The sequence below is a fragment of the Falco rusticolus genome, chromosome 11 (genome assembly GCF_015220075.1).
Source record: "Falco rusticolus isolate bFalRus1 chromosome 11, bFalRus1.pri, whole genome shotgun sequence".
NCBI classification, from domain to species: Eukaryota; Metazoa; Chordata; class Aves; order Falconiformes; family Falconidae; genus Falco; species Falco rusticolus.
Window position 1 is genome coordinate 28,016,849 of NC_051197.1, and position 25,986 is coordinate 28,042,834.

Sequence of the window (25,986 nt, forward strand, 5' to 3'; positions counted from 1 at the left end):
GCGGTTGGCGGCTGGCGGGGCCGGGGCGCTTCCTGCGGCTGAGGAGGGCCCGGCGGGGTGGGCTCGGCTCATCTCAGCTTGGCTCCGGAACCGCGGCTCGGCGGTGGACCCCGCGCCCGGCGTGAGTGAGCGCGGCGGGGTTCTCCGCGCCTCGGGGGTGCCCGTGTCCCCCGGCGGTGCGGGCCGGGGCGCGCTGCACACCCGCGGGACGGCGGCGTTGGTGGGGCAGGGCCGGCGGCCGCGTGTGCGGCGGCGGGTAGCGCGGCCTGGCGCCTGCGGGGCCGGGGCGGCGGCCTGGGGGGCGGTCCCGGCGCCTAAGCCCGGCTGGGCTCCCCTCCGGCCGGCCGGGGGCCCGCGGCCCTGCCCGCTGCGGGCTGTGCGGAGAGAGGGAGGGGGCGCGGGGGGGCCGCGGGAGCTGCGGAGCGGCCGCTTGTCCCTGCGGGGCGGCCGGGGCCGTGTTGCTGGGACAGCCCCGCTCTCCGCCACTTGCTGCCCGCCGAGGGCTCTACGTGGAGGATCCGGGCGCAAAGTGGTTTTGGTTTCCCCGCCCCGTCCCCGACTTTTCACGTGGGTTTTAAGGGGATTAAACCTGATGTAACCGGGGCTCCGATAATAGCGTGGTCCCCTCTTCCCGGCACGGGCCGGGGCTCGGGGGGGGTTCGGCGTGTTCGTGCCCGCTGGAGCCGCCGGTGGGGCGGGCGGGGGCCGGGCAGCCCCAGAGCGGCTCCGCGTCGGTGCGCGGTGCCCGGGCCGCCAGGAATTGGCTTCGTTTGCAGGAAAATCGGAACCCGAGTGATCTGCAGCTGTGGCAGGCAGCGAGCCTGAGCTTATTCCTCCTTACCTGGCGGGCTGCTCCGTCTGTGTGCCTTTGATGGTGCAGCTGGAGAGTGCTGCGTAGAAAATAAGGTGCTGCTCGGCGTAGCCACGTAAAGCTAGAGCCGTCTTGTGGTTTAATTTGTTACGCCAAAAATATTTTGTTATTTCTGGGCGCAGGGCTCCAATCTGACAATCTTGGTCTTCCAAAAATGATTTTATTCGTGCTAAATTTAAGATTTCCTGTGTTAAATGCTACTTCGGTTTATTTTAAGAGTTAACTCAGTCTCATTCTGTCATTGCTTTTCCTAGAGTTTCATTGCTTTTGCATTTCTCACTCCATTTCTGAATAGGAAAAAGGCTGTGACTATCAATACGGAAGCAGAACACCCTTCTCCCTTCTGTTCTTTTCATCCATGACAAAAAGTTAGGTGTATTGCTTTAATGATTGAATTAATTTTATTCCTAATTGAATAGTTATTAAAAATGAAATTGGGATGAGTGATGCCCTTATAACAAGGGTAAATCTGCACTGGAGTTAGAAGTTAGTGGTTGAATGTGGAAGGCCTGTGCAGTTTGCAACTGTTACTCCTCTCAGAAGACAGATGTTTGGAATGGAAGTGTAGTGAGCATCAGGCAGCATCATTAATCTCTGCAGATGTAGTACCATTATTAGCATCACGCTTACCTCTGGGGTACATAGTTGTCTTCAACTTCCAGGCACAATTTTTATCTTGTATCAAATTCTGGCCCTGCAGTGTGGCTGTTGAGCAGTGCTGTGCTGTTCATTAGATGCCAGCCTGCCTTAAATCTCTGGTAGATGTATGAGAGAGATATCCTGCCTCGGAGCAAGGAGTGAGAGTGAGCACACTGATATTTGAGGTATTATTTTCCTTTGGTACAATAATTTTAAGGTTTCAGAGAGGCAGACAGTTTACTGACTTTATTGTATGTGTTTCATTTGCCTAAAGAATCATTATGCAGCTGTGGTGAAATTACTTTTAATGTTGATTATATTTTCTTCTGCTTTATTCTCTGCAATTCAGACATCATTAATGTAGGCTGTTAGTTTTATAGCTGGATAAGAGCTTGAAGGCATATTAATGAATGGATGTGGTCAGTTTTGTTGTCCTAGAGCTAGACCAAAGAGAGGAAAGAAGGTTCTCTTGCTTCCAAATTTCATCTTTTTTTTTTTTTTTTTTTTTCCTTTTTTCTTTTCAATCAGGTCTTGAAGCATAGGGTGAAGATTTCTCTTCACGGTGCATGGACGGAAAGCCAATGCGCAGGTAAGATGTGAAAACGATTGTCCTTCTGTTATCCAAATACGATAAATCATGTGAGTTGGTTTTATAAGTGCCTAGACCATAAAATGTTGTTTGCTTTTAAAGGCTTGACTAGGAGAATTAGAATATAAAGTATTCATCTTTAGTCCTTACTTAAACATACTTAGTTTTCAATATTTACAAGATCAGGTGTCTTTAAATGAATATGCTGTTATGAAAACTTGTCTTCTGTATGCTTCCTAATTCTGCATCCCCACTCCCTACTTCCCCCATTTACTATCATATTTAAAATTCAGTATTTAATTACTTAGGTCTTCAAATAGTGTGAAATAAACTGCTTGGGAATACATTTAAACTTGATTTCTAAGGGCTTTATTTTTCCCTTAACTAAAGGAGTTTAGTCCCGTTGGTGGGGTGAGGTCTTGGGTGAAAAGGAGATTTCCTTTTCCAATTACAGCTGCCAGCTGCCTCAGTTCTAATGAGCTGAAGATGCAGCTGAAGTTCTAATTCAGGGGAGTTCTTGCTGTGGTCGTGTCAGAAACATTATCTGTTATATAGAGAAAAAAATGTCACAGTAAATCAGCAGGATGACAGGTTGGCAAACAGGATTGTCTGCTAATTGCTTTTCACTATCCAATGGCAATCCTGTGGTAAAACCTAACAGGAGATATATTCCTGTATGTGATACAGGCTGTGTGGAAGCAAAGTTTCCTGAAGTTCTGCACCTCTTAAACTGAAGTAAAGAGAACTCATGCAAATTGCTTAGTCTGTCTACACTCTTTAGGATGTTGAAAGTAGGGAAACTTTATTACCGATAATTCTGTAAACAGTCATGTAGGAAGGTGAGGAATTTTAATCATAGGTGAATATGTAGAGTGTTTTTAGCTACAGCATTTGCAGAAACCATTAGCCTGGGTTCTGTGTAAGGAAGTAAGAAATAAATAGTTGTTTAAACCCTTGAAGAGTGACGCTATGTTGTTTAATTAAATGAACCCCTGAAGCGCAACAAGAAAAGAGCTGATGAGTAAACCCTGGGACGTGATATGGGCATCACTGAGGCTATGTTCAATATTTTTGCAAAGATAAAAAATGTGGTTTAGACAATGGGGGGCTGTATGTGACACTTAGGGTGAGTTCCTTTTCCTCCAAGAAGGATTAATTAGCAGACGAGCAGTCTTCCATCTTAGTCTTCTACAATGGAGACTGGTTAAGATTTAACCAATGTCAAACCGCAGCTTTTCAGGTTCTTATGTTGTATTCCATTTATCAAAATGTTTTTCTAGAATTACATAAAATTGGTAACTAGCATGGCTTGTGTCCTTGTTTTCTCTCTACTTTTTCATGTTCCTAATGGAAAAATTGAGGTTCTAAATTTATTTTTGTGTCTGCTGTTCTCTGCATGTCCCATTGAGTCAGAGAATTAAAGTGTTGAAGCTCGTATGTCTTTTCTGGGTTTGTGGTCTTGGACCTTGCTGTCGCAAGTTCTGCCTTGCCACTGAGACTGGGCAGTTTTAGTGGTGGGCAACAGCACGGGGCTAAAGAAGTAGAGGTTTTCTATTGTGGTGCTGATCCTGGCACTTGAGGGTGAGGTTTTTTTGGGTTTTTTGTTTTTTTTGTTTGTTTTTTTAATTTTATTTGGGTAATGGATGCAGACCAGACCTTTCAGTACCTTTTGTCTTCCCTCCCTCTCTGGCAAGCCAAGGTAGAGCATGGATAACGCATTTGACGTACTTACATGACTTTACTTTTGGACTAACCTTTCAGCTGATCTCTGTGCCTGGACGTATTATATTGCTGCAGTCTAGCCTGACAAGCACAGCTCTGTCATGAGCTGTGGGCTTCAGTTCTTGAATATGCTTGCATGTTTTAAGGGTCTCTGTGTGGATTGTTAAAATTTCTGGGTTTTATTCTACTGTGTGTCTCAGCAGTAAAGGATGAAAGGTTCCTGATTGGATTTCAGGCTCACAGATCTTCCTGTGAAGTCCAGCTAAGCAGATGGCAGAGCAGAGCACTTCCTTCTATCCTTTTATTCAGGGCTCTGCAGCCATTTAACATCACACGCGAGAGTCCTGTTGGATATTGCAAGAAGAGAGGTGTGAGACTTGGTCACTACTGTATTAGTAAACATGGCGAGTTGATATCGAATGTGTACAGCATTCAGAGGATGGGAAGTACAATTTGAACAGAAAAGGAATTGCAGCTATTCCTGTCAAGATTATAATAGAGAAAATGCAGTGATGTTCAAACAGGATTTGTCTTGCATGAGAAATGAAGTGATAGCTGGGGCAGGGTATTCTTTCCCACTGTCAGAGAGCAGCAAAAGAACGTTGTTTTGCTGAAGGTACGAGCAAGGCAGAGGGGATCTTTCCAGTGAAGGGCATAGTCCCACAGTACCTGAGCAAGGAGGACAGAGCAGATCTGATGACCAGGGTCAGTCAGGAGTTCAGTACTCGTCAGGCAGATCTGTAGTGATGAGGAGTGGCTGAGGTCAAGCCAGGAAGCCAGGTCAGCGGGTCAGTGTCAGCAGGGTACATGGTCAAGTGCGGATGTACCTTCACCGTTTCTCAGACTGGGCACGAGGGCTTGAGCAGCTCCCAGGCAAAGTGGGGGGGGCTCTCTCAGCTCTTCCTGGCAGCCCGATCCCAGGTTACGGCAGTGCTGTGTAAGGGCTGGCTCGAGCACAAGCAGCTAGCCCCTGCTGAGGGGGAGAGGCTTCCATCCGGACAGTGCACCTGGGGACCTCGTGTGCACTCGGGAAGTTAACTAATTCGTTGGCTGTAGCTCTTACCCAAGACAAACTGCAAAAGGCTTAGGAAGGTTTTGGGAGGCACCAATAACGACCTCATCTTTCAGAGTATGGACATCCTCATTCTTGGTGAAACTCTTCTGGGCTCGGTCAGTGAATATTAAACTAAATGTAAATAGGGACATAGACACCAGGTCCTTGCTGTTCTCCTTTTGATTAATGTAAAATAGTATTGCAGTCAAATTTATCTGCTTGGTTGCATAATTCAACCTCATTGAGAACATATACCTGAGACTTGCTGGCTAGGTAACAAAAGGAATCTGTGGTATTTTTACTAATAATTGGATGTTTAGCTAACTAATTTCTGGAGTATTGATTGCCACAATAAAGCATTTCAGTTTACTTAGCTGATGGCGGTGGTGGTGTCACTTCTGTTGCCAAAGATGCTGCCTTTGGCTGGGTCAAATCAAAGATCTTTGTTCTAGCTGTTCTATAGCGAGTATAGGAAATACACAAAGAAAGTATGTGTTAAATTCAAAGCGAGGCATTGACAGAAATCACTACTGGTTTGTATTGATATTTTCATTTGCTACTGAAGTCTGTTGCTACTACAGCAGTGTATGATTTTGGATTTCAGTCAATGTTTTCAGTCTTGAGACTTGTTCTGTTTCACAGGCCTTAGGGCAGTCTGTTGTTTTTTGCTGAGCCGCGTTAAGGCTTGCTGGTAATCTTATGCTAAAACATACATTATTTTAAACAAAAAAAAATGCAGACCACTGACTTGATAGTTAAGTAGCTCTATGACAGTATTGGAGAGAATTTTTCTTAGATATGTCTTATTACATGTGTTCTTGAACTTTGGAAGAAGCTGCTATAAGCTCTAAGGATGGATGTCTCGGGTGCCTGTGTTAATGAATAAAGTTTTGGGAAATGGCATAGCTGAATAAAATGGAGGCAGAGCGGCCTATTTATTTAGCTTAGTGTTGCAGACTGCCTGTGTTCCCATTTGTACTTTTCAGCTGCGTGCTACAAAAACCGATCCTTTGTCAGCCCTTTCTTAATCCCATTGTATTTGCTGATTTCCCCAGCCCTGCATTTTGATGGAAGCTAATCCCAGAATATCTGCATAGCTGGGTGTGAATCTTTTATCCTTGCATACACATTTCCTCTCTGATCCTCAGCCCTTCTTAATCACCCTGAGTATTCAGGAGCAGCTCTTAGTTTTGTGCTTGTGGGTGGGTGGGGGAGGCAGCTAGCCTGCCATGTGAGAATCAAGTGCTGCCTTCTGTCTTTCACACCTCTAAGCTACTGACTCATCATTTCATTCTCTATGCATATATATGCATAATGCACACATAATGCAGTTAAATTATTATCCTCGTGGAGACACATGCCATCAGATGGTGTCCTTTTAATTCACACTCCTGTGCCTGTGTATAGCAGCAACCCACAGTGCTTAACATCACGCATCTGGTTTGATCTGGTATGGAGATTCCCAGGCCCATTGATCACTAGCTTCTGCATCACCCAGAGGTAAGTTATGGATGAATCAGGAGTGCTAATTTGATTATTGCTCTTTTTTCCATTCATTCAATTTTCTTTAATCATTAACCAGCACTTTATATCCTGGAGGAAGGATGTTTGATACAATGCAGGCACGCAGATGAATGCTGATGGGAACAATGCAGGAATGCCTCAGTTCTTACTAATCAGACTCCTTTTTAGTTGGTTAATTTAAGGACATATTCAGCAGCCTCATTTGAGTAGGAAAATCCTGTCTGTCCTGGCTAGGAAAGATGAGGGCTACTGCCTGAGTCTGGCCAACTGATCGTGTGGCGTAAGATGGTCCACCCCATTGCTCTGTGTCAGCAAAGAGTCTTGGTGGTGGCATCGAGAAGATACACTGTATTTCTTGTGGCAGCATAGCCTCAGTCTTAACCTTTTTGTACTTGGCATCTCTGCCAGTCTAAAAAGCTCTTTGAGATCTGCTTTAGGGCTGTTGTTCATGGGGGTTGCTTTGAGGAAAGCCTTAAAGGTGTAGCAGCAGGGTTCTGCTTTCCAAAAAGAGGACCTGTCCTGGACATAAGCCGTCTGTTATCTGTAGTTATGTGAAATGGGGTTTTATATGAAGAATGCCTGTTCTGTGCTTCGATGCTTTGACTGACAGCCTGGTCAAGACAAACTGTCCAAAATTATTACAGTAGCATGTGTCTTAATAGGGCGCTCCCCCCCCTCGCAGGGGTTAGTTTGACATAGCTTGAAACCCCTAATGCATAATAAAATCCATTTGGCTTGCTTAGCAAGAGCTAGACTCTACAGGGGGATTTTTGTCACCACCTTTCTCCATCTCTTGGTGGAGGGATTAAGTTACCCTTTGGCCTTAGCTGCTAAGGACTATGAAAGTAAGCCAATTAAGTAAATTAATCTTTAACTAAGGTTTCTTGGGGTTTGTGTAGGGGTACCATTAAACTTAGTTTGCATATGCTGCTGCAAGAACTAAGCTGCATTGTTGGTGAGGAGCTTGGCAGAGCTTTGCAAGTGGTTGTCAAACCCCACAAGGTGAATTTGGGTTGGAAGGAACAAGAGTGGGTGGAGGAGAGTGAGAGGCAACATAACAGCAGAAGGATTTGTCAGAAAAGGAGTATGGTGATGGATGCAAAAAAGATGGACTAGCAATAAATAACCAAGGCATTTAAGGTGCAGAGGCTGAACAGGAGCCAGTAGCAAAACCAGGGGGGAGACCCAGCTGGATCTGTCTAAGATATGAGGAAGAGGTAATGGTCTGAAACATCTGAATATTATGATCAAGGAGAGGGTGTGGGGGGAATGGGAAAACAGGTTAAGATGCAAGTGAATAATTTGAACTGCTGCAAAGAGACTGGTTTCCCCTCATTATTATGTCAAATGCACTTTCTAACCACAGGGAAAAGATGTGAGTTGTTTTTTTAATTCTCTCCTTCAAGCATGTTACAAAATACTTTGAGCAGTATCAAAGTGAAGCTAAATTTCTTTTTAACTCTTAATGTGAACAAGGTGAGGTAGTGACAGCTCACAAATGCCAGTGTACCAGAGAAGCTGGTAATGGACAGCATGTATCAGGTCTTTCAGTGTATCTCCAACAGCCAGTGTACTCGCTGGGTAATTCATAACCATCGGTATTCTGGTGTTTTGCTCAGTATGCTTTAGTTGCTGTAAGTGATAGTTTTCCTTTGAAGTGGGAAGAGGCAGTAGTTTCTTTTATTGTCTTTATTTTCATAGTAATTGATATGTCACTGGTGCTGATGCATCTTTTTTAATAATTTGGCTATGGTACGTGGCAGAAATTCACATATGCTTGGAACATGCAAAATGACATCTCTGTTACATGTGCACTGATCTGCTTAGTTAGTCTGATTGCTGAAAATAGAGATGGGTTTAATTCTTGTTTAGCACTGATTTCAGTCACAATGAGGTAGTGAATCCTGGGGTGTAGGCAGACATCTCTGCAAAGTGAGATATGAGATGTGTCATCTTGGTTCATCTCTGCAGAACTGCAAAAGGGCTCAGGGCAATACTGCATTCCCCTTCTCTTGAGTTGGTAGCATACATGGTGCAAAGTGTGATCTGTCAGCGTTGTCATGTTGCCGTGCAGATAGTGATTGCACTTAAGCTGTGGCAGAGCTGACATCTGCTCAGGGCTGCGAGGGATAAAGGAAAGGTACCCAAACTTTCGTAAAGGAGGACATCAGATAGCTAGAACATTGTGTGTGGAGCTGGGAGGACAGTATGTTTTTCCTACTCTGTGCCAGAAACTTGAGTTTATATATTCTTAAGTTATTCCTCATCTCTAAAGTTACCATCTTGACTTTATTTTCGTCCTGTTTTGGTAGACTGATACGTGTGGATATTTAGATTATTTTGACTTTTTCCTGGTTGGTCTGATAATCCTGATTCCCTTCTGCAGTTCTTAGTCTGCCATTCTTGGGAAAGATTAACCTTTTGGAACATGTCAGGGAAGGTGGGTTGAGTCAGAAGCTTCTATAATTCAAAAATAACTGAAGAGGTGATGATTAAATGGATTTTCTAGATACTCATAGTAGGCTGCAGGCCATTTGAAGTTACTGTAGTCTGTGTGACAGTTTAGTGTATTCAGATAGCGCAGTGATGAGTGACCCTATCAAAAATGTAGGTAGAAGAACAGAGAAGCCTGGTTAAATCATACAGCTGGAATTCTTTGCAGTGGAAATCCATCTCTAGCTCTGTCAAAGAAAACTCAAGTGACAGTGGGCAGCTTGTCTAATCTTCTCTGCCTTGAGTCACTCTCTGTGAAATGGGGATAATCTCACCACACAAGGTTATTATGAGGTTCGGTTAATAAATATGTATGTGAAATTGGATATTACAGCAGTGTGTCATAGAAAGCATATAAAAATAGCTTTAAATATAAGTCTGTTGCAAATTGGCATTTGTTTACTTCTAGGTAAGCTTTGGTTAGAGACAGATTCCTCTTTCACGTGATCATGTGCTTATTTCCACGTTCCAGTGCGGAGCTACAGGCACTGCTGGTTTTGTGCTCCTGATCGGTGCGAGCTGTAGAGCTTTGGCTGACAGTTCCTGGTAGATTAGTCGATGATGGTCCTGTCTTACTACTTCCTCCACTGCAGGTGTACCAGTAGTCGACCAGGAGAGACCGGAATGGATGTGACCAGCCGTTGCACACTCGGAGATCCTAACAAACTGCCAGAAGGGGTGCCGCAGCCTGCTCGCATGCCCTACATCTCCGACAAGCACCCTCGACAAACTTTGGAAGTCATCAATCTTCTCCGGAAGCACCGGGAGTTGTGTGATGTGGTGCTAGTAGTCGGTGCGAAGAAGATCTACGCCCACAGGGTGATTCTGTCAGCCTGCAGCCCTTACTTCCGAGCCATGTTCACCGGGGAGCTGGCAGAGTCTCGACAGACAGAAGTAGTGATCAGAGACATCGATGAAAGGGCCATGGAACTGCTGATTGACTTTGCATACACTTCTCAGATTACTGTAGAAGAGGGAAATGTGCAGACCTTGTTGCCAGCTGCTTGCCTTCTCCAGCTGGCTGAGATCCAGGAGGCCTGCTGTGAGTTCCTTAAGAGACAGTTGGACCCTTCCAATTGCCTGGGCATCCGAGCTTTTGCTGACACTCACTCGTGCCGTGAACTGCTGAGGATTGCTGACAAGTTCACACAGCATAACTTCCAGGAGGTAAGTTGGTGTGCTGGAGTCATGGTGTAAAATGCGTGAATGTGTCCTGTAAGAGCCTCGAGCAGCTCCCGTTTTGTGCTTCTTTCCAAATCCTGCCTTTACAGCTGCTGTGTGCCCTGATAGACATGGGTGTTAGCCATTAGGTGGGGAAGAAAGAGAGAAGAGATACGTGTAGGACTCTGTTGTACTGGTGGTTTGTATGTAATCTATGGCATTTCTTCTCTTGAAGTTGTGTGGCAAGTGCTATGTGGAAGGCAAGGTCTCGGGTGTAGCTGGAGTTTGGCATTGAATCTGATGTGGCTGCACAATGGTATGATGTTCCACTCCCCTTTCACAAATGTTCTGCATGATCAGAGGGAAGGCAGGTGTTAAAAGTAAGGATAATACATCAATAGAACCAAAAAAATTGATGTTGAGTTTAGGGATGGGAAAAACGGGCGTGTGGGGAGCATACATTTGTCTCAGGGGAGTCTTCAACTCCCTTGCTGTAGCAGGGCTAGGGTTTTGCATCTGTTACTCAGCAGAAGTTGTTTGAAAGCCATTCAAATGTGTAATTTTGTAGCTGACCTTTATAAATTAGTCTTTCTTCCTTTGTTAATTCTCCCTAGATGATTTTTTGGGGGAAAAAAATGCCAGCAACTGGTTCAAGGAGGGATCAGCATAATAAATAAGGATTCTGTGAGCAATAGTCTGAGAAGAGTGGGCCTTAACTACTATACCCAGATGCAGAAAGGAGCCAGACCGTTTTAAGTGGTGTCTTTCCTGAGCCCTGGTTGGAAGGGCAAGAATTTGCGTATGTTTTGGAAGCAGCTACTCTCTAGGAGTGCCCTCTGCATGAAGGTCTGTTCCTCTGCCAGAGAGATTTGTCGCTTGCCTCTTCCAGAAACTGCACTTTTCCATCCCTGGAACAGGTGGCCTGCTACAGAGAAATCTCCTCTTTCTACCTTCTTCACTGGTAGATCCTTTCCAAAAGGAGTAACTGCAGTATTGACTCCTGATGCTAATTTAGCTTTCCCAGGGAAGTAAGTGCAGTATTTAGGTGCTGTGATTGATTGCAGCTTGCCAACTTTTTTTTCCCCTGCAGGACACAGATTGGAATTGTATTTATTTCAGCCAGGTAGTACTTAAGAAAAATATGAGCAGAAGCAAACACAATTGAACTTGGCTGTTGGACACATTGAAGACAGCACTTGGTATCTAACTGTAGACACATGACATTAGTTTACTCTAAAAGTTGCAATTAAATACATCTTTCCTAACCATAAAGACCAGAAAATAGAATTTGCTGTTTAAGACGAGAGCTTGTTTTTTGTAGAACTTGGTGATTTCCCAAAGCCCAACATTTTAGCTGGCCGTTTCATGTGTTCTGTGCTTGCTCTGCATTTCTTCTCTTCTGCATTTTTTTGGGGAGCAGGATGGTAACCAGATGGTCGTTTATTTTCAGTGCTTGGTCGTTTTAATGGTTAGAACTTGTGCTCTTGTTATTACATGAGTAGGGCATGCTTACAAGCTTCTAAATAACTTCTTAATAGCATAACAATTTTGTTTTAAAATATTTTGGCATTAATACATGCAGCTGGCTGTTAAAAGCTGCTTGCTATGAAGTGCTTTTCTTTTGGAGTCCCTTGAAGATAGCTTTTTGTCTTCCTTATCCCTGTTTAAAGCACATAAAGACAAAAGTTTTGGACTCGAAAACACACTTATCCTCAAAGATGATACAAATTGGAACTGACTTAACTGAATCATGGCCTCTGGAAAACAATTGCTTAGATTAGAACACTATTTCTTTGGTTTGGGTAGGTTTTGATGTCTTTAGTGCCCTAGGAGTTTTGCAGCTCTTCATCCTTAACGACCACTTCTTTTGCTTCCACTGTTTCTCTGCAGACAATCTTAGTGGTGCTGCTTGCTGGGATTGTATTCTGTTCTGTCATTATTTTCCATCTGGGGAGTGCATTGGTAATCCCTGATGGAAGCCAGTGGCTTGGCTACTTTATCATCCTCCGCTGTGGAGGCTGAGAACTGATTAAAAAATGTGCCGCCTTCTGCAGAGGCTGTGTGGTCATCGTTCCTCCAAGCTGGCAAAAAGAAACGTGAGATGGGAATTTCCTGAATGACAATGTAAAATATTAAGCACTAGGCATCAGGCCAACCCATGCAGTTACTTTGAATGCAGTTTGAATTGCTTCATGTCCTCTGCTGTCCTAACCTCTAGTTCTATTAATTTTTATGTGTATTGCTGCATTACATCATTAACTTGTTGGTAAAATGTTTTTCAAGTTTTCCATTCCCCTCAATTTAATTTGTTGCCTAAAACCCCTAGTGAAGCTTGTGCATGCAATGTGAAATGGTTCTATTAACAACTCTGCTGTGCAAGAACAGCCTTCACATTTTTTGTTTGGTCTCTGACGTCTCCGTGAAAGGAGAAAATATACTTAAGGATGAACAACATGTGCTTTGTGTTAACAGACAAAAATTGCACTCCATATTGTATACTCTGACATTTCTTCTGTCTGTTTGTAAAAGCAGTAATGCACATGAATGCTGTAGAGGAAATGAAGCCCATCCAATTCTTGCTTAGTAAGCAAGTCAGTCAAATAGACCATTAATATTAGTCAGGTAATTATTAGTGTCCTGATTAAGCCAAAATAAGCCAAAGCATTTTAAATAATTACTGTTTTACTATGTAAACTAACAAGCTGCATAGTAGTAATAACTTGGTTTGCAGAAGTGCTTCCATTACATTTGAGTTTTGTGAGGCCATCGATGCAGCTGGGTTTTCTGGGGTGGAAGGGAGAGTGTGGATGGTCATCTTTAAGTCATAAATTTCCAGAGCCTCTGTTTGCAGAGTCTGAGGCTGCATTTGCAAACTGTCAGGGTAAAGTTTAGGCATAAGGTAGTCTATGTAGAGGAGAGGGAGACTGTGGAAAAATGCTGATAAAGTTCTTTAATGGCCAGCCCTGGTCTTAATCTTATGGCTGAAGAAGCGTGTGGGCTAACCTTGTTGTGGCTCTTGCTGTCCCTAAGAGCCCACAGGATCCAAGAACAAATTCTGGTATCTGATCTCATTGCCTGTTGTGTTCTTTTTTAACAATATTTCCTGTTGTCAGTAACTTGGCGATTTTTCTATATTCGTTCAGTGCTCTTAAGCGATTTCTGTAGGTAATTAAAAGGACTGCACAGCTGACTGCTGTTGAGATGATAGTGTTAAAGAATGTACTGTAATTTATGCGGCAACTCATGAAATAAGGCATGGAATTCTAACGTGGTTGCAAACGATAAGGACAAACCAGTGTTCAGTTATTTTCTGTCACTGAACCTCTTGGAGATTACAGGCTACAGGCTGGGAATGCTTGTAGGGAAGCCAAGCTGGCAGTTATTGATCAAACGATTTCTGCAGTTCTCTTATTTTGACTCTTGCATCTTTCGCATCTACCTGGTATCTCTTCAGAAGACATGGTTGTCTGTGAGCTGTAACCTCTCAAGGCAGTCGCAGACGGACTGATGTGTGCTCTGGTGTGTTGCATGAGCAGTCCTCCAATGGCAGCTGAAGCCTCCTGAGAAACTCTGTCCCTTTCTTGGGTACTGAAGGAATTAACATGTTTGCACATTGTCAGTGGCTTGAATTTCACAAGAGATCAGTCCTTAGGGCCCTGGGAGGCTCTGATTCCCTCTTAAGTGCATCTGGACTTGGGCATACTCTATGTACATATTTAGAGCAAATCAAAGAGGCAGGATCAAATTAGTCCATCTTCTTCTCCTGAAGTATTTTCTGTTCTGCCACAAATCAGCATTCGGGAAGACTTTCCATGTTCTCTACAATGCCTCTGGTAACTTGTTTCTGAGACTCTTATTTTTGTGTTCTGTTTTGGATTTCTTCTGAATAGAGCCTCTCAAATACGTGACTGAAAAGCGGTATCGGAATAATCAGCTATGCAACATTTTTATTTCTAATTTATATATTAAACACAGCAAACAAGGAGACTGATTTTAAAGGGCTTTGTTTTTCCTAAATTTTGGAACCTGATCAGTGTGTTCTGTGGCTTAACCCTTTAAAAGTGTCCTACCAAAAAACTTTGTGTAAAATTCCCTTTCAGTTGCATCCCCATCTAAAAGTGTAATTTGTTGTGTTGCTAAGGGACTGTATTCTGCTCTGTGCAGCAAAACCCTTCACGTATTGATGTTGAAACTGATGGGTATTTGGCACTTCACTGGATTAGTCCATTAGACTCTAATTCAAGTGGATTGTATCCCCTTCAGAGTTGTGGTGGAGTGGTGAATGGCTCTGGTGCTTTGGCCACTGTTCTCACTTTCCTTTTTTTTTTTTTTTTTTTCCCCTTTCCATTTAACCAGGTAATGGAGAGTGAAGAGTTCATGCTGCTTCCCGCCAATCAGCTCATAGACATTATATCCAGTGATGAGCTAAATGTTCGCAGTGAAGAGCAAGTGTTCAATGCAGTGATGGCCTGGGTGAAATACAGCATTCAGGAAAGAAGACCCCAGCTGCCACAGGTAATCTTGAGCACAGTAACATTCAAGATTGCTTTATCCAGGGGCAGAGTAAAGAGGGCTGGTACAGTGGTGCCCCAGCAGTGTCACAGTTCTGAATGCATGCAAAGCCACATTAATTCTCTCCGACTTCCACCTGTGTTAGGTGGCTTGTGCTTTCCCTTCCCCTAGGCTGGAAGGTGCACTGTCTAGAGCCTTCAACAGGGGCTTTGTTGAATTGTTTCCAGGTAGGACTTGCCAAACTAGATCACTCCAGTAGCCTCTCTAGACAAACCTGCCTGCGTTGCTTTGAGTATCGTATAAAAAACATAGTGGATAAGAAAAAGCTTGTCTTTGTTTGCACTTTATCTTTAAGCTCTGCTGTTTGATTTATGCCTCAGCCCTCATGATCTTATACTCGAGCTTGTCAGAATGGTTTTGTTGAAATATGATGCTTCATCTAAGCCAAGCCATTTCACAGAGAAGTACCCATTCTGACAAAGCTGTCAGCTGGAAAGCCTCTGAAGTCTCAGGCTTTCTGATCAAAAGAGTCTGTCTGCCTCAGTGTTTCTGCTTTGGCAATAGACATTAAATGCAACTTTATTTAGTGGAAAGCTTTTGAAAATGGTTTCAAATAAACAAACCATGCCAGAAAAAACTGCTGTTCTCAAGGTAGCTCTTAATGCTTGTGTAACTGTTTGCCTTTTTAGGCCCTGTTGTCTATACCTGCTTGCGCCTCTAAATTCTAAACTCTTGTGAATGGCATGTTGTTTGTTACTGTTCATTTAATGCACAATACCACTCGTGTTTGAGAGCTAAAGGGTTGATAAAACTTCTAACTCAATAAGTTTTTCAGGCAGATATACTGACTTCTGAAATTCTATAAAGGTTTTCACGTGTGACCTTGGTTTCAGCTGTTAAAAGGTCCAGGGATTGTCCCTTTTCAAAGACTGATTTGCTGCTGGGTGTTTAAGTTGGTATATTGAAAAGACAAAGGTGCTGCAAGATGAGCTGCATTCAACTAAAATGCCAGGGTTTGGATGTGTAAATGACTGTGTATGTTTGTCAGAGGAATTATTAACTTCTAATCCAAATTTGTTAGCTACTATTCTTTTCTGTTTGACCTCTTGCATCTCTGTGTGGGTATATTGTAGTTGACAGCGTACGTTCTGTTTTGTGTTTTAGGTCCTGCAGCATGTCCGTCTACCGCTGCTGAGTCCCAAGTTTCTTGTGGGTACAGTGGGTTCTGATCCGCTTATTAAGAGTGATGAGGAATGCCGGTAAATCTCCTCGCTGATTTACAGAATTGGATTTCATTGTATTTGCATCTGTTCTCTAAAACTGTGCTGATCTGTTAGTGGTAAATGGGTGGTATCGCACAATTTCCTCTTCTGCAACTGGGAGGAGAAGAGATGCAAGAAAGTGTTTTGTGTTTGCGTAATAGTCGGTAGTGCCCAAGATGCTTTTGTTTTTTCAAGTTTTCAGTGAAATAGCAAACTGAGAGCGCTGTTTGTCTGTTGGTAAAATACCTTTGTGTATTGTTTTCCATTTCACTACTTTTTGCTTCTCTGGTCATGGCCTTTCATTACAGCTTACCACTTGCTTGGCATTCCTGATCTCATTAGGACTTAAAGTAGTTTTTGTATGTAAAAAGTGTGCATTTTAGTAACTGAATTGGACTCTGGGATTAGCCTGCTGTTTCCCACAATGATAGTGCAGGGAAACTAATTTCCTCCTCTTACAGTACGAGTCTCACCTTTCTTGTTCTATGGAGTTCTGTATCATTTAGAAAGCACGCAATTCTTCTTGTTGTGCTTAATGTAAAAAAATTCAGGGGATAGACTAAACTGTTCCCTTCCTGAATAAGCATTCATACTGCAGGAATTCCACACTTGTAGAGGGAAGGAGGACTCTTTTTTTTTTTTTTTTTTTTTTTTTTTTTTTTATTCAAGGGTTTGGAATATTAGGATTAGTCCAGGTGGCAAGTCATGAGGATGGACAGTGTGAGCTGGCCAGAGCTGATGGAGAAAATATTCATCAGAAGGGTACTATCTCCATCTATCGGTCATGTGTGTGTATTATGTATTTGTGTGCTTTTCAACTCCCGTTTTGTTCCTAGACAAAACAACTGATCATTAAGTTCTAGCTTGAGGCAGACTGGGTTTTTCTTTTCTGCACACTAAGCCTGACAAATCTTGTCATAGTGGCTTTTTTTGTCAGACTTTATAGCAAGCAGTATCTATTATTAACTTTGGCTAAATACTGATATTGGTCTGCTGCTGTCACTGTGTAAATGACTTATAAACAACTGATGAGTATTTAGGTGACAGTGTATGTTTTAACTAGAGCTATTCATGCACTTACGTGATTTGTGAATACCTGAAGTGCGTGACTAGTGCTGTGCTGGCTGCTCTTGCCATCAGTGTTGGTTCCTACCTTCTCCTGAGACTGGTATCAGGTGGACTTTGGGGATTAATATTTTCTTGTCTTGCACAGGGATCTAGTGGATGAAGCTAAAAACTATCTGCTGTTGCCCCAAGAGCGGCCACTGATGCAGGGACCAAGAACTAGACCGCGCAAACCCATCCGCTGTGGAGAAGTGCTCTTTGCAGGTACATATAGTTCCTGTTGGCGTAGGTCAGGAGACTCAAGTCTGGGTTTTCTGGTGGTAGCGTTCCCGTAAGGCCAGTCTTCACAACATGTTTCTGAAGTCACCTGTACATTAATATTAGGAGGTTTGAGTGAACTTGTATGACTTCTTCGGTGCTATGAATGCCACAGTACTCCAGACTTACATTAATGCTCTTGAATATCACATTCTGTCTTCTGATTATAACCCTCAGAAAGAGTATCTCTGAGATGGGGCTACTGGGTTAAGGCTGACAAAGTCTGGAGGGGTTCTTTGTACCAGGCGCACGTACAGTATGTGAACTCAGTGCGTTATCATGATGCTATTCCTTGTGTTTGGTTCCTGCAGTGGGGGGCTGGTGTAGCGGGGATGCAATTTCCAGTGTCGAGCGCTATGACCCTCAAACCAATGAGTGGCGAATGGTGGCATCCATGAGCAAAAGACGCTGTGGTGTTGGAGTCAGTGTTCTGGATGATCTCCTCTATGCTGTGGGAGGCCATGATGGTTCTTCTTATCTTAACAGTGTAGAAAGGTAGGTCTCCGTAAGGCCAATATGCAAAATGTTAACTCTGAATGTTTAAACCTGGGTGCAGCCTCTTAAAAATGAGTCCATCTTGCCAGCTATGTTCTTATTTTGCTGAAACCCTGAAATTTCCTTTACACTTTACCTACATCTCCTCCTTCCTTGCATACCCCTTCAATATTGTGTTGGTTTACTGCTGAACTAGCACTTCATGTGTAACAGCTTGTGTCATCATGTCCCCAGCTTAATGAGACAAGACAGCTTTTGATATAGGGGAGGCATATATAAGAGATGGGTCTGGGTGTAATTGATGGGAGGAGTGATGATCCTGGTTAACCTTCTTTACAATTGCTGGTTTGTTTTAGCGTTGTTGAGGAAGGTGAGGTTACAGTAAGCATTTCTTAAATGTTTAGGGAAAGATCCTGGAATTTTATTGTGGAGTGGTAACCAGAGAATTAGGGAACCTTGGCATTTATACAGAAGAAGGAAAATAGGTCAGTTCTAGACCTGTGAAAGACTGAAGTCAAACAAGCTTTACCAAGCTTCCTGTTTCTGGGAGCTGCATATGGCAATCCCTATGCCTAAAAGCCGCGTGACTCAAATACCTCCTTTCACCCCGAGCCTCCCCTTCTTCCCTTCTTCTCCGTGCATACTCCTGGCTTCCCAGATCATGACCCTAGCCTTACATCTCCTGTGTCCTGCACTTTTGTGCTATGCACCATATTTCCTTGTCTCTGGATTCCCAAGTCCATTTGGTTTCTTCATTTTTTTTATCTCGGAAGCGCAGGTCCTAGTGCTGACTGAGTTCTTGTGTGAACTGCAGAGAACATAGAGCAGGGTAGCTCTTGTCTGCTGCTTTTTGCGTAAATGCAAGTTACCACATGTCAGCCAGTCCCTGGTAACCTGCTTTCTTATGAAGCTGAACCTTTCATCTTCAGTTTGAATCATCTCAAGCTGCAGTTTGAACGTGCCTGGAATGTGTATTGGATGCATTCAATCACTTCAGGGGTTTTATTCAACTTACAAACGGCTGTGTTGCAGTTTAAGCTCAAGATAGACAAGTTTCACTGCTTTAGTAGTTCCCAAGCATGGGAGAGTCCGAAGCATACCTAGACAAGTAATTTGTGCTGTTTGGTGTGTTTTTTCTAGGTATGATCCAAAGACAAACCAGTGGAGCAGTGATGTGGCCCCCACCAGCACCTGCAGGACCAGTGTTGGAGTAGCAGTTCTTGGAGGCTACCTTTATGCTGTGGGTGGCCAGGATGGTGTCTCTTGTCTCAACATTGTGGAAAGGTAATTTTAATGTAGGGGAAGAAAAAAAAAAAGTGGGGCACAAGAAGAAGAGGGTCTCTTAGAAGGTGCAGTTGATGCAGATGAGCTGGAGAGGAGGTAAGTTCTGCGTAGATCTTACAGGGAGTTTTGTTTCGAGAGAATAAGGTCAGTCTTCCTGCCCCTTTGTGAAGATGCTTACACTTCACTAAGCTTTGGTGTTTATTCTTTTGACAGGTATGATCCCAAAGAAAACAAATGGACTCGAGTGGCTTCTATGAGCACCAGGCGCCTGGGAGTTGCAGTAGCTGTGCTAGGGGGCTTCCTCTATGCTGTGGGAGGCTCTGATGGAACTTCTCCTCTCAATACGGGTATGCCTTTTGCTGTGCCTTAATTGCAGTCAGTACTTCTCATGGCCTTATTTGCCCTTAGTGTCAGCCAATGGCTGTGAAATACATTAGTGATCAGTTTGTGGTGATTTCCTTCTTTAAATATGATTTTTGCCAGAGTAATTCACTCTGCGGGCTTGTGAGCTCCTATTATGTGGTGGTGTGTCGTGTGTTTTTTTTTTTTTTTCTTGATGCTGCATTTGGCAGAGTGTCCTGAATACAATACTTTGATAATTTGCATAACAGTTGCAAGCACATCCTTTTTTTTTCCCTGCAGTAGCCCTTTTCTGCTGTAGGAAGGAAGATGCCAAAGGTAAAAGTCCTGCAAGATGGTAATGCAGGTCAGTTTGTAGCTTTGCCAGCTCCCTCTTGAATGAGGATGCTAAATGTGACTGACTGTGTGGGCCTGCAGACAGGAAAGATAACAGCAAGCTTTCTATAGAAGAAAAGCATTAGAGTGAAAGAACAAACTGGTTCATTGTATTTTGGTGTGTGGAAGTTACAGCATCTTTACAGACTGAGCAATGCTTTGGATGCAGGTTCAAAAATGCTAACCCCCACTGCAAGCCAGCCCTGTTGTTCAAAGATGTGTCATTTCTTCTGCAGTGGAACGCTACAATCCCCAGGAGAACCGCTGGCACACAATTGCACCCATGGGGACAAGGAGGAAGCACCTGGGCTGTGCAGTGTACCAAGACATGATATATGCTGTGGGAGGCAGAGATGATACAACAGAGCTCAGTAGTGCTGAGAGATACAACCCTCGAACCAACCAGTGGTCTCCTGTTGTGGCCATGACATCGCGCCGGAGTGGAGTGAGTTTTGCTTGGTTTGCTCGTCTGTTACTGTATGTAACCACGTGGTGAGAGCATAGGGTAGAGTGTCATCTTGTGAGGTTTTTCTCTTGCTTTCTCTGTACCTTCACCTCTCTTTGGTGAGGGGAAAGGTTTGCAAAAAGTCAAAGCTCTTTAGCAAGACTCGGGGAATGAAGTGGTGGTCATGTCATGCCATAGACAGCTGTTCGTTATGCCCGAGGACTGGAAAATGGAGTCAATTTGAGGGTCTTTTTTTAATAGTTTTCGTCCCTTACATGGAGTCAACTACTTAGGCCTGAAACACCGGAGTTCTTTAGTTCTTTACTTGGTGACGTAACTGTACTTGGTATGAGATGCTATTAGAGAACGCTATTAAAATTAGTACCTGAGTCTCTTTGGATGAATTAGGAGGTGAACATACTTGCCCAGAAGAAAGAGCTAGGAAACTGGGCAAGCTTGTGTTTAGATACAAACTTCCAGCATAGTCTTTTAATTGCCTTCAGATGTGTGTGGGAACAGCTTTTCTGGGCTTTCACTTTGTATGTTGCCTCTCTTCACTGAATTCTGTGAGTATGGGGAGTGACAGCATGTTCTCATCGACTGTTAATCTTGTGCTTTCTCTAGACTTGTGAACAAAAGATTAACATAGTGTTTTAAGCAGTCATCGTGTTTGGGCAGATGCAAATGTTATGAATATTTATCATTGGATATAGTAAAGAGTGAATTAATTCTGTCTGTATGGTAGTATTTCAGTGTCTGGTGAGGCAAGTATGAATCATAATTTGAGTAACTACTAGTTTTGGAGGCAGAGAATATATATTGAGTGCTGCCCTCAAAGCATATAGTACGCGGTCCAACATGGTCCTTTCCAGTTACTGATTAGGCATTGACTTTTCATGAGCTGGTTCTCTATTTGCTTTCTGTAGAAACTGCTAAACAAATGCATCTGTATCTGCAGCCCTCCTGAGCTTTCTAACTTCCTCAGAGCCAAAGCAAAGATGACTTTACATTGCATTGCTGTTGTCTTTTCTCTGTTACATCGTGAGGTGTTTTCACTGGAAGTGATCTTCCTAAACGACAGAACTGTTTGAGATTTCGGTGATTTTTGTGCTTCGGCAGAAAGACAAAATAGAAAGGCTGGAGGCCAAGGTGCTTACAGATGGTCCGAGCCTCAGCCCGAGAGGAGCAGGCCAGGGGCTTGCATATGGTTCTCCTAGTTCAAACAAGCATTCCAGGCTGTAGGCTCGTAGATATTCTGGTGCATGCTTATTGCACTTGGTGAAGAATTTCAGCCCAGTATATGCTAAATTTTGGCTGATAAAGGCTTAGGTTCTCATGTATCTATTATCATTCAAATAATTCTAGTTCTTATAGCTGGTAATAAAGGGGAACCTTCTGCTTTTTTTGTTAGGAGATTCTCTATTTTGAGATAAATATGTTTTGTTATTTTTTAAGCTGTTTTATTTGTCCTTTTCCCCCAACCAAAAACCTCTTCTGCAGATTGCCTTTCACCAAACATGGTTATTAAATCTTTTTATTAATGTTTTCATGTTAATCCTTCTTTTCAGAACATCTCAGCTAAATAGCTGCTATCTGTGATGGTCGTTTTGCAGGTTGGCCTTGCTGTGGTGAATGGACAGCTGATGGCAGTGGGGGGTTTTGATGGCACGACGTACTTGAAGACTATTGAGGTGTTTGATCCAGATGCTAACACATGGAGGTAACTTAAGTTTGTGAAGCAATCAAATAGCAGTCTTCAGCTGGAGCTGCGGCCACCCAGCTGGAGCTGTCCCAGCCAGATTAGAAATGGGATGTACACCGTGGTGAAGAACTGGGGTGTGGTAGCCAGCATAATGTTCACGTTGTGGCTTGTTGGCTTGCATGGAAGTGTATGAAAGAGAATCACATTTTGATGAATGTCCCAATATGCCACTTACCTGCGGCATTCCCGTGTCTGTGACTGTGGCAGTTGAGAAACATTTTCTTGCAGATTTCTGGTTGAATTCCAGCTACTGACTCCATTTTAAGTAAAATGGGAGTGAGTTTTCCATAGTTACCCCATCCTCGTATCCTGACAGATTTAACTGACATTTAGAGGATAAAGTTTCATTGCATCTTTAACAAGTAGGAAAATGGTGTATAGATCAGTTATGGAGACCCAGAGGAAATAAATTATTTGGCAGGCTTGTTGGGTGGCAAGCAGAGGGTCATACCAAAACCCGGTTTGTTTTTAAGTGCTGCTTTTAATATAACAAAAATGAACCACATTGAGTGAGATATGGCCCTTCTGTTTATTTTGGGCTGGAGTCTTCTGCTTCCCAATAGGACTAAGCTTGTCCTTAGCAGAAGGAGCTCACAGTAATGATGTAGAATTCTGCCTACTCATTTTTGTTTTCAGGCTGAGGCTCTGATTTCCAAATCTTTTTGGAGGAGCTGAGGCAGAACACTTCAAGCATATGATGTTCTTCCCCTTTAAATCTGCAAGACAGCAATTAGAGGAACTTAATCTGGTTTACAAACAGAGAGAAATAATATTAAATTGCTGATCAAAAATACGTACTGAGCAGAAAAGAAATAGGAAAAATAACTACACCTGAAAGCAATTGCTTGTGTATTTGTTCCAAACGTAATTAGTATAAAATTTCAAGCTTCTGTGTGTATTCCTACTGCTTTAGTCATCTGGCAGGGGTGGGGAATAGAAAGAAATTAATGTCCTTATTCCTTCCAGTCTAGTAGTACTAGCAGATTAACCCTGTCCTGCTGAGATAAGCTGTCAAGGAGCAGTAGAGGAGTTTCCCCTTGCTTGTTGAGCTATGGACAGTGCCTTTTGAACTGCTGAGAAAACCAGTTAAGTAGAGAATAATACGTATTTCATATTCCTTAGCTGAATGGTTTCAGCTACTCTCAATGATAGTAACAGTAATAAGATGTCTAGACGTAGGAGTTACTGCCTGGGCTAGCATTCACGGAAGTTTAGGAGGTTATTCAAAGTATTAATGTTGTGGAGTTTTTCTCCCACTGAATTCAATATAGCTCATCAACATCTGTGGCCTTCTCTTTCTTTTGTTTGCTGAACTTCTTGCTCTGTGAAGGATACTTTTTTTAATTTGTGTAGCCTGAGAAATGCTTCCGATGCAGTTGGGGTTTAATAACTTGCATTGGTAGGAGTTGTTTGAAGAACTTGCTTCTCCTGTTTCTGCCAGCAGACTTCAGTGGCACAGAGGGGAATATGCAGCTGAAGTGAGTAGGATGTTGGAGTCTACAGGGATCAGATTTCCATATGAAATGCAGGCACCGTTTCAGTAACATATTTTGGAGAAACAGATGGTGCTTGGGATGTTGTTTTATCTTGGTTGGATCAGCTGCATTTAGGGTATTAGAAAGATAAAAGAAATTAGTTGACTAGCAAACCTATTCCTGCTCATGTGTTACCCAAAACGTGGCCCAAGGTCAGCTGCAGCCTACAAAGTTACTCTCTATCTTGCTTATTGCCAGACAGGGTTACTGTCCTTACTGTAACCAGACAAAGTTACTTTCTATCTTGCATATTACCAGGCAGGTGTTTACTCAGGTAACAGAAAACTGCAGTGTCAAAATGAGAAGTAGTTTCTCTTCTGAGAGAGAAAGGCATGAGCAAATACAGCTGTTCACCTTGAGCAGCAGTCATCTTACATGCTTCTGACTTCTTAGTTGTCATGGTCTGCTTTAACCAGAGGTTAACAAAGGTGTAACTCTGCTCACAAGGGCTGGTTCAGTCTTTCCCATGGTAGCTCCGTGAAGAAGAAGCCAAACCAGTGTGACCACTGAAACCTTGTCTTTGCAGGTTGTATGGCGGGATGAACTATCGGCGGCTGGGAGGAGGAGTAGGTGTTATCAAAATGACACACTGTGAATCTCATATATGGTAAGCATCAAGAGGGAGGGAGACCCCTTGGTTCTCATTCCTAGAAAAACTGAAGAGACTTGTTGACACTGGACCTCTTTGCAGCTCTAGTATGCACGGTCTAGATCCAATGTAACTCTTTGCCGGTAACTCTTTCTATGGAATTATAAAAATGACTTCTGTCAGTGTGCCCAATGGGAGACCATGTTGTCAGACTCCAGGGAACCACTGGACAAAAGTAGAAGGGTTGCTTATGTCCGTATTTTTTCTAAATAGTCTACATTTTTTAATAAACCAAACTGTAAAAGTTACTGTAGCATAAACAATGCTGATGTAGATAGTACATGCTATACTGAGAGTCTGGCAAGGAGGAGGGTTTCCTGCTTTCCCTCCTGCTGTGTGAGCAGCTGTGTGATGGGTGAAAGAGGAAAGTGATACAAAAACATTGCTTTTGCCTTATTTACAGAGAGCTTCAAAAAAGTACTTGACCTGCAAGGTGCCACCTTTGCACAGAAGCTTTTCTGTGCACAGAGTATATTTATTTTTTCATTTAATTTGTATCATGTATTTTCTTTGTATCGCTCACAGCGATAATTCCAACTTTTTATATAGTGTGCATATATATATATGTATTTTATATATATATATGTGTGCGTGTGTGATTTTGAGTTTTGGCGAGTTGGTGGTTGGGGCAGGGCTATGTCCTGCCAGCTATTGTGGTTCCAACCCTTGTGGTATGTTTTAGGGTCTCTTAGAGTACAGGAGAGCTATGAGGATGGGTGCCCTGAGTATCTTTTCAGTCTTGCTGGAGGCAAGAAGTAGAACTGGAACTCTCATCTATCGACTGAATCAGTGAAGTGCCCAAAAAGGGTGAGAGTGAAAAGGATTTCAAATGATGCCTTTTTACTGTACAGTGTATGGTACAAAAGTTCCTCTTTTGTCTCTCCCCTCCCCTGTATATGAACCTAGAAACAACTAGTTGTTGCTTACTTGTAATAAACATTTTACTCGCGTTACCTGCTAGATGTTGGTTCTTGTCTGAAGCTGGGATGCAGGTATCATCTGTGAATTCTGACTAGCCTAGGTCAACACTCACTTCTCAGGTTCTTGCCAGAATGGCAGACCTGCAGTCAGCTCCTGCAGAAAAAAAGCTTAGACCGGCATCGTCTTAGCAGCCCTCCTGCCTCTTACTGTGTCTTTAGAATTCCTGTTGTAAAACACTGACCATGATGAGATGGTACCCTCCCTTTTAGTCATTTTTATGCACTTTGCCTGTGTTTCTTTAGAGCAGGGAAAGGTATGAGCTGATGAGAGTTTGGAGGGGAGGGACCATTTACTGGCACTGTGTGTAACTGTAATGACAGTGGAGGCACCCAGGGGTGGGGGGAGAAGAAAGAGGAACTCTAGACTTAAAGGTTCTGATATGTTTGTACTGTAATTTCTATATCTAGTATGAAAGAATGACCTTTTGCACCTGATGTAACTTTGGACCTTACTAAATTGGATTTTAAAAGAGTAAGAGGACTGTGAATTCTTGAGACTAAAAAGGCAGTGCTGACATCTTAAGTTCTTTAACTTCATAGTTTGATTCATGTAACTCAGATTTTAATGTGCTTGAACATAGTAAAAAATTACACTACAGTAATAAATGGGTCATTAAAACTTTTTTAAAAGCCCCTTTTCCCCTAAAGGTCGGTATTCTTGTGTTTACATATGAAGATCATTTGCACCTTTACAAGGAAAACAAGTATTCTGTAAACAAATGTTTACATGTATCATTTATGCTTTTTTCTAGCATGAGTAACTTGTATAAATAGTGCTATCTTAATAAATTTCTTCTATGCTGTTCTTGGTTTGTTCCTTCGGGTGAAAGCAGTGGACTATGCTTTTGTATGGCTTGTGTGTACACAGATGCTGGTTTTTTTTCAGCTACC

At 42.9% G+C, this 25,986-nt stretch overlaps 1 protein-coding gene across 6 annotated transcripts; it reads left to right on the plus strand.

Annotated features, from left to right (window-relative positions):
• KLHL20 (kelch like family member 20) lies at nt 1-25,900 on the plus strand. Of its 6 annotated transcripts, none has more exons than XM_037403588.1 (14): nt 1-121; nt 777-906; nt 2,039-2,099; nt 9,486-10,059; nt 14,410-14,568; nt 15,730-15,824; nt 17,041-17,156; nt 17,522-17,705; nt 18,846-18,989; nt 19,203-19,336; nt 19,961-20,169; nt 21,783-21,889; nt 23,993-24,073; nt 24,798-25,900. In XM_037403588.1, the coding sequence occupies exons 3-14, from the start codon at nt 2,077-2,079 to the stop codon at nt 24,805-24,807; spliced, it is 1,836 nt and encodes a 611-aa protein (XP_037259485.1). In that variant the 5' UTR covers nt 1-121; nt 777-906; nt 2,039-2,076; the 3' UTR covers nt 24,808-25,900. The 6 variants fall into 6 exon arrangements, with proteins under 6 accessions (XP_037259485.1, XP_037259484.1, XP_037259482.1 ...); XM_037403587.1 differs by lacking the exon at nt 777-906 and adding an exon at nt 1,167-1,239; XM_037403585.1 differs by lacking the exon at nt 777-906.
• The last annotated feature ends 86 nt before the right edge of the window (nt 25,901-25,986 follow it).

Bases quoted from the DNA above. Each gene is read 5' to 3' on its own strand.
- KLHL20 (XM_037403584.1), top strand. From the start codon at position 9,451: ATGATGGTCCTGTCTTACTACTTCCTCCACTGCAGGTGTACCAGTAGT. The intron at 19,337-19,960 runs GTATGCCTTTTG...TTTCTTCTGCAG, and splicing joins AACTTCTCCTCTCAATACGG to TGGAACGCTACAATCCCCAG. The intron at 21,890-23,992 runs GTAACTTAAGTT...TTGTCTTTGCAG, and splicing joins CCAGATGCTAACACATGGAG to GTTGTATGGCGGGATGAACT.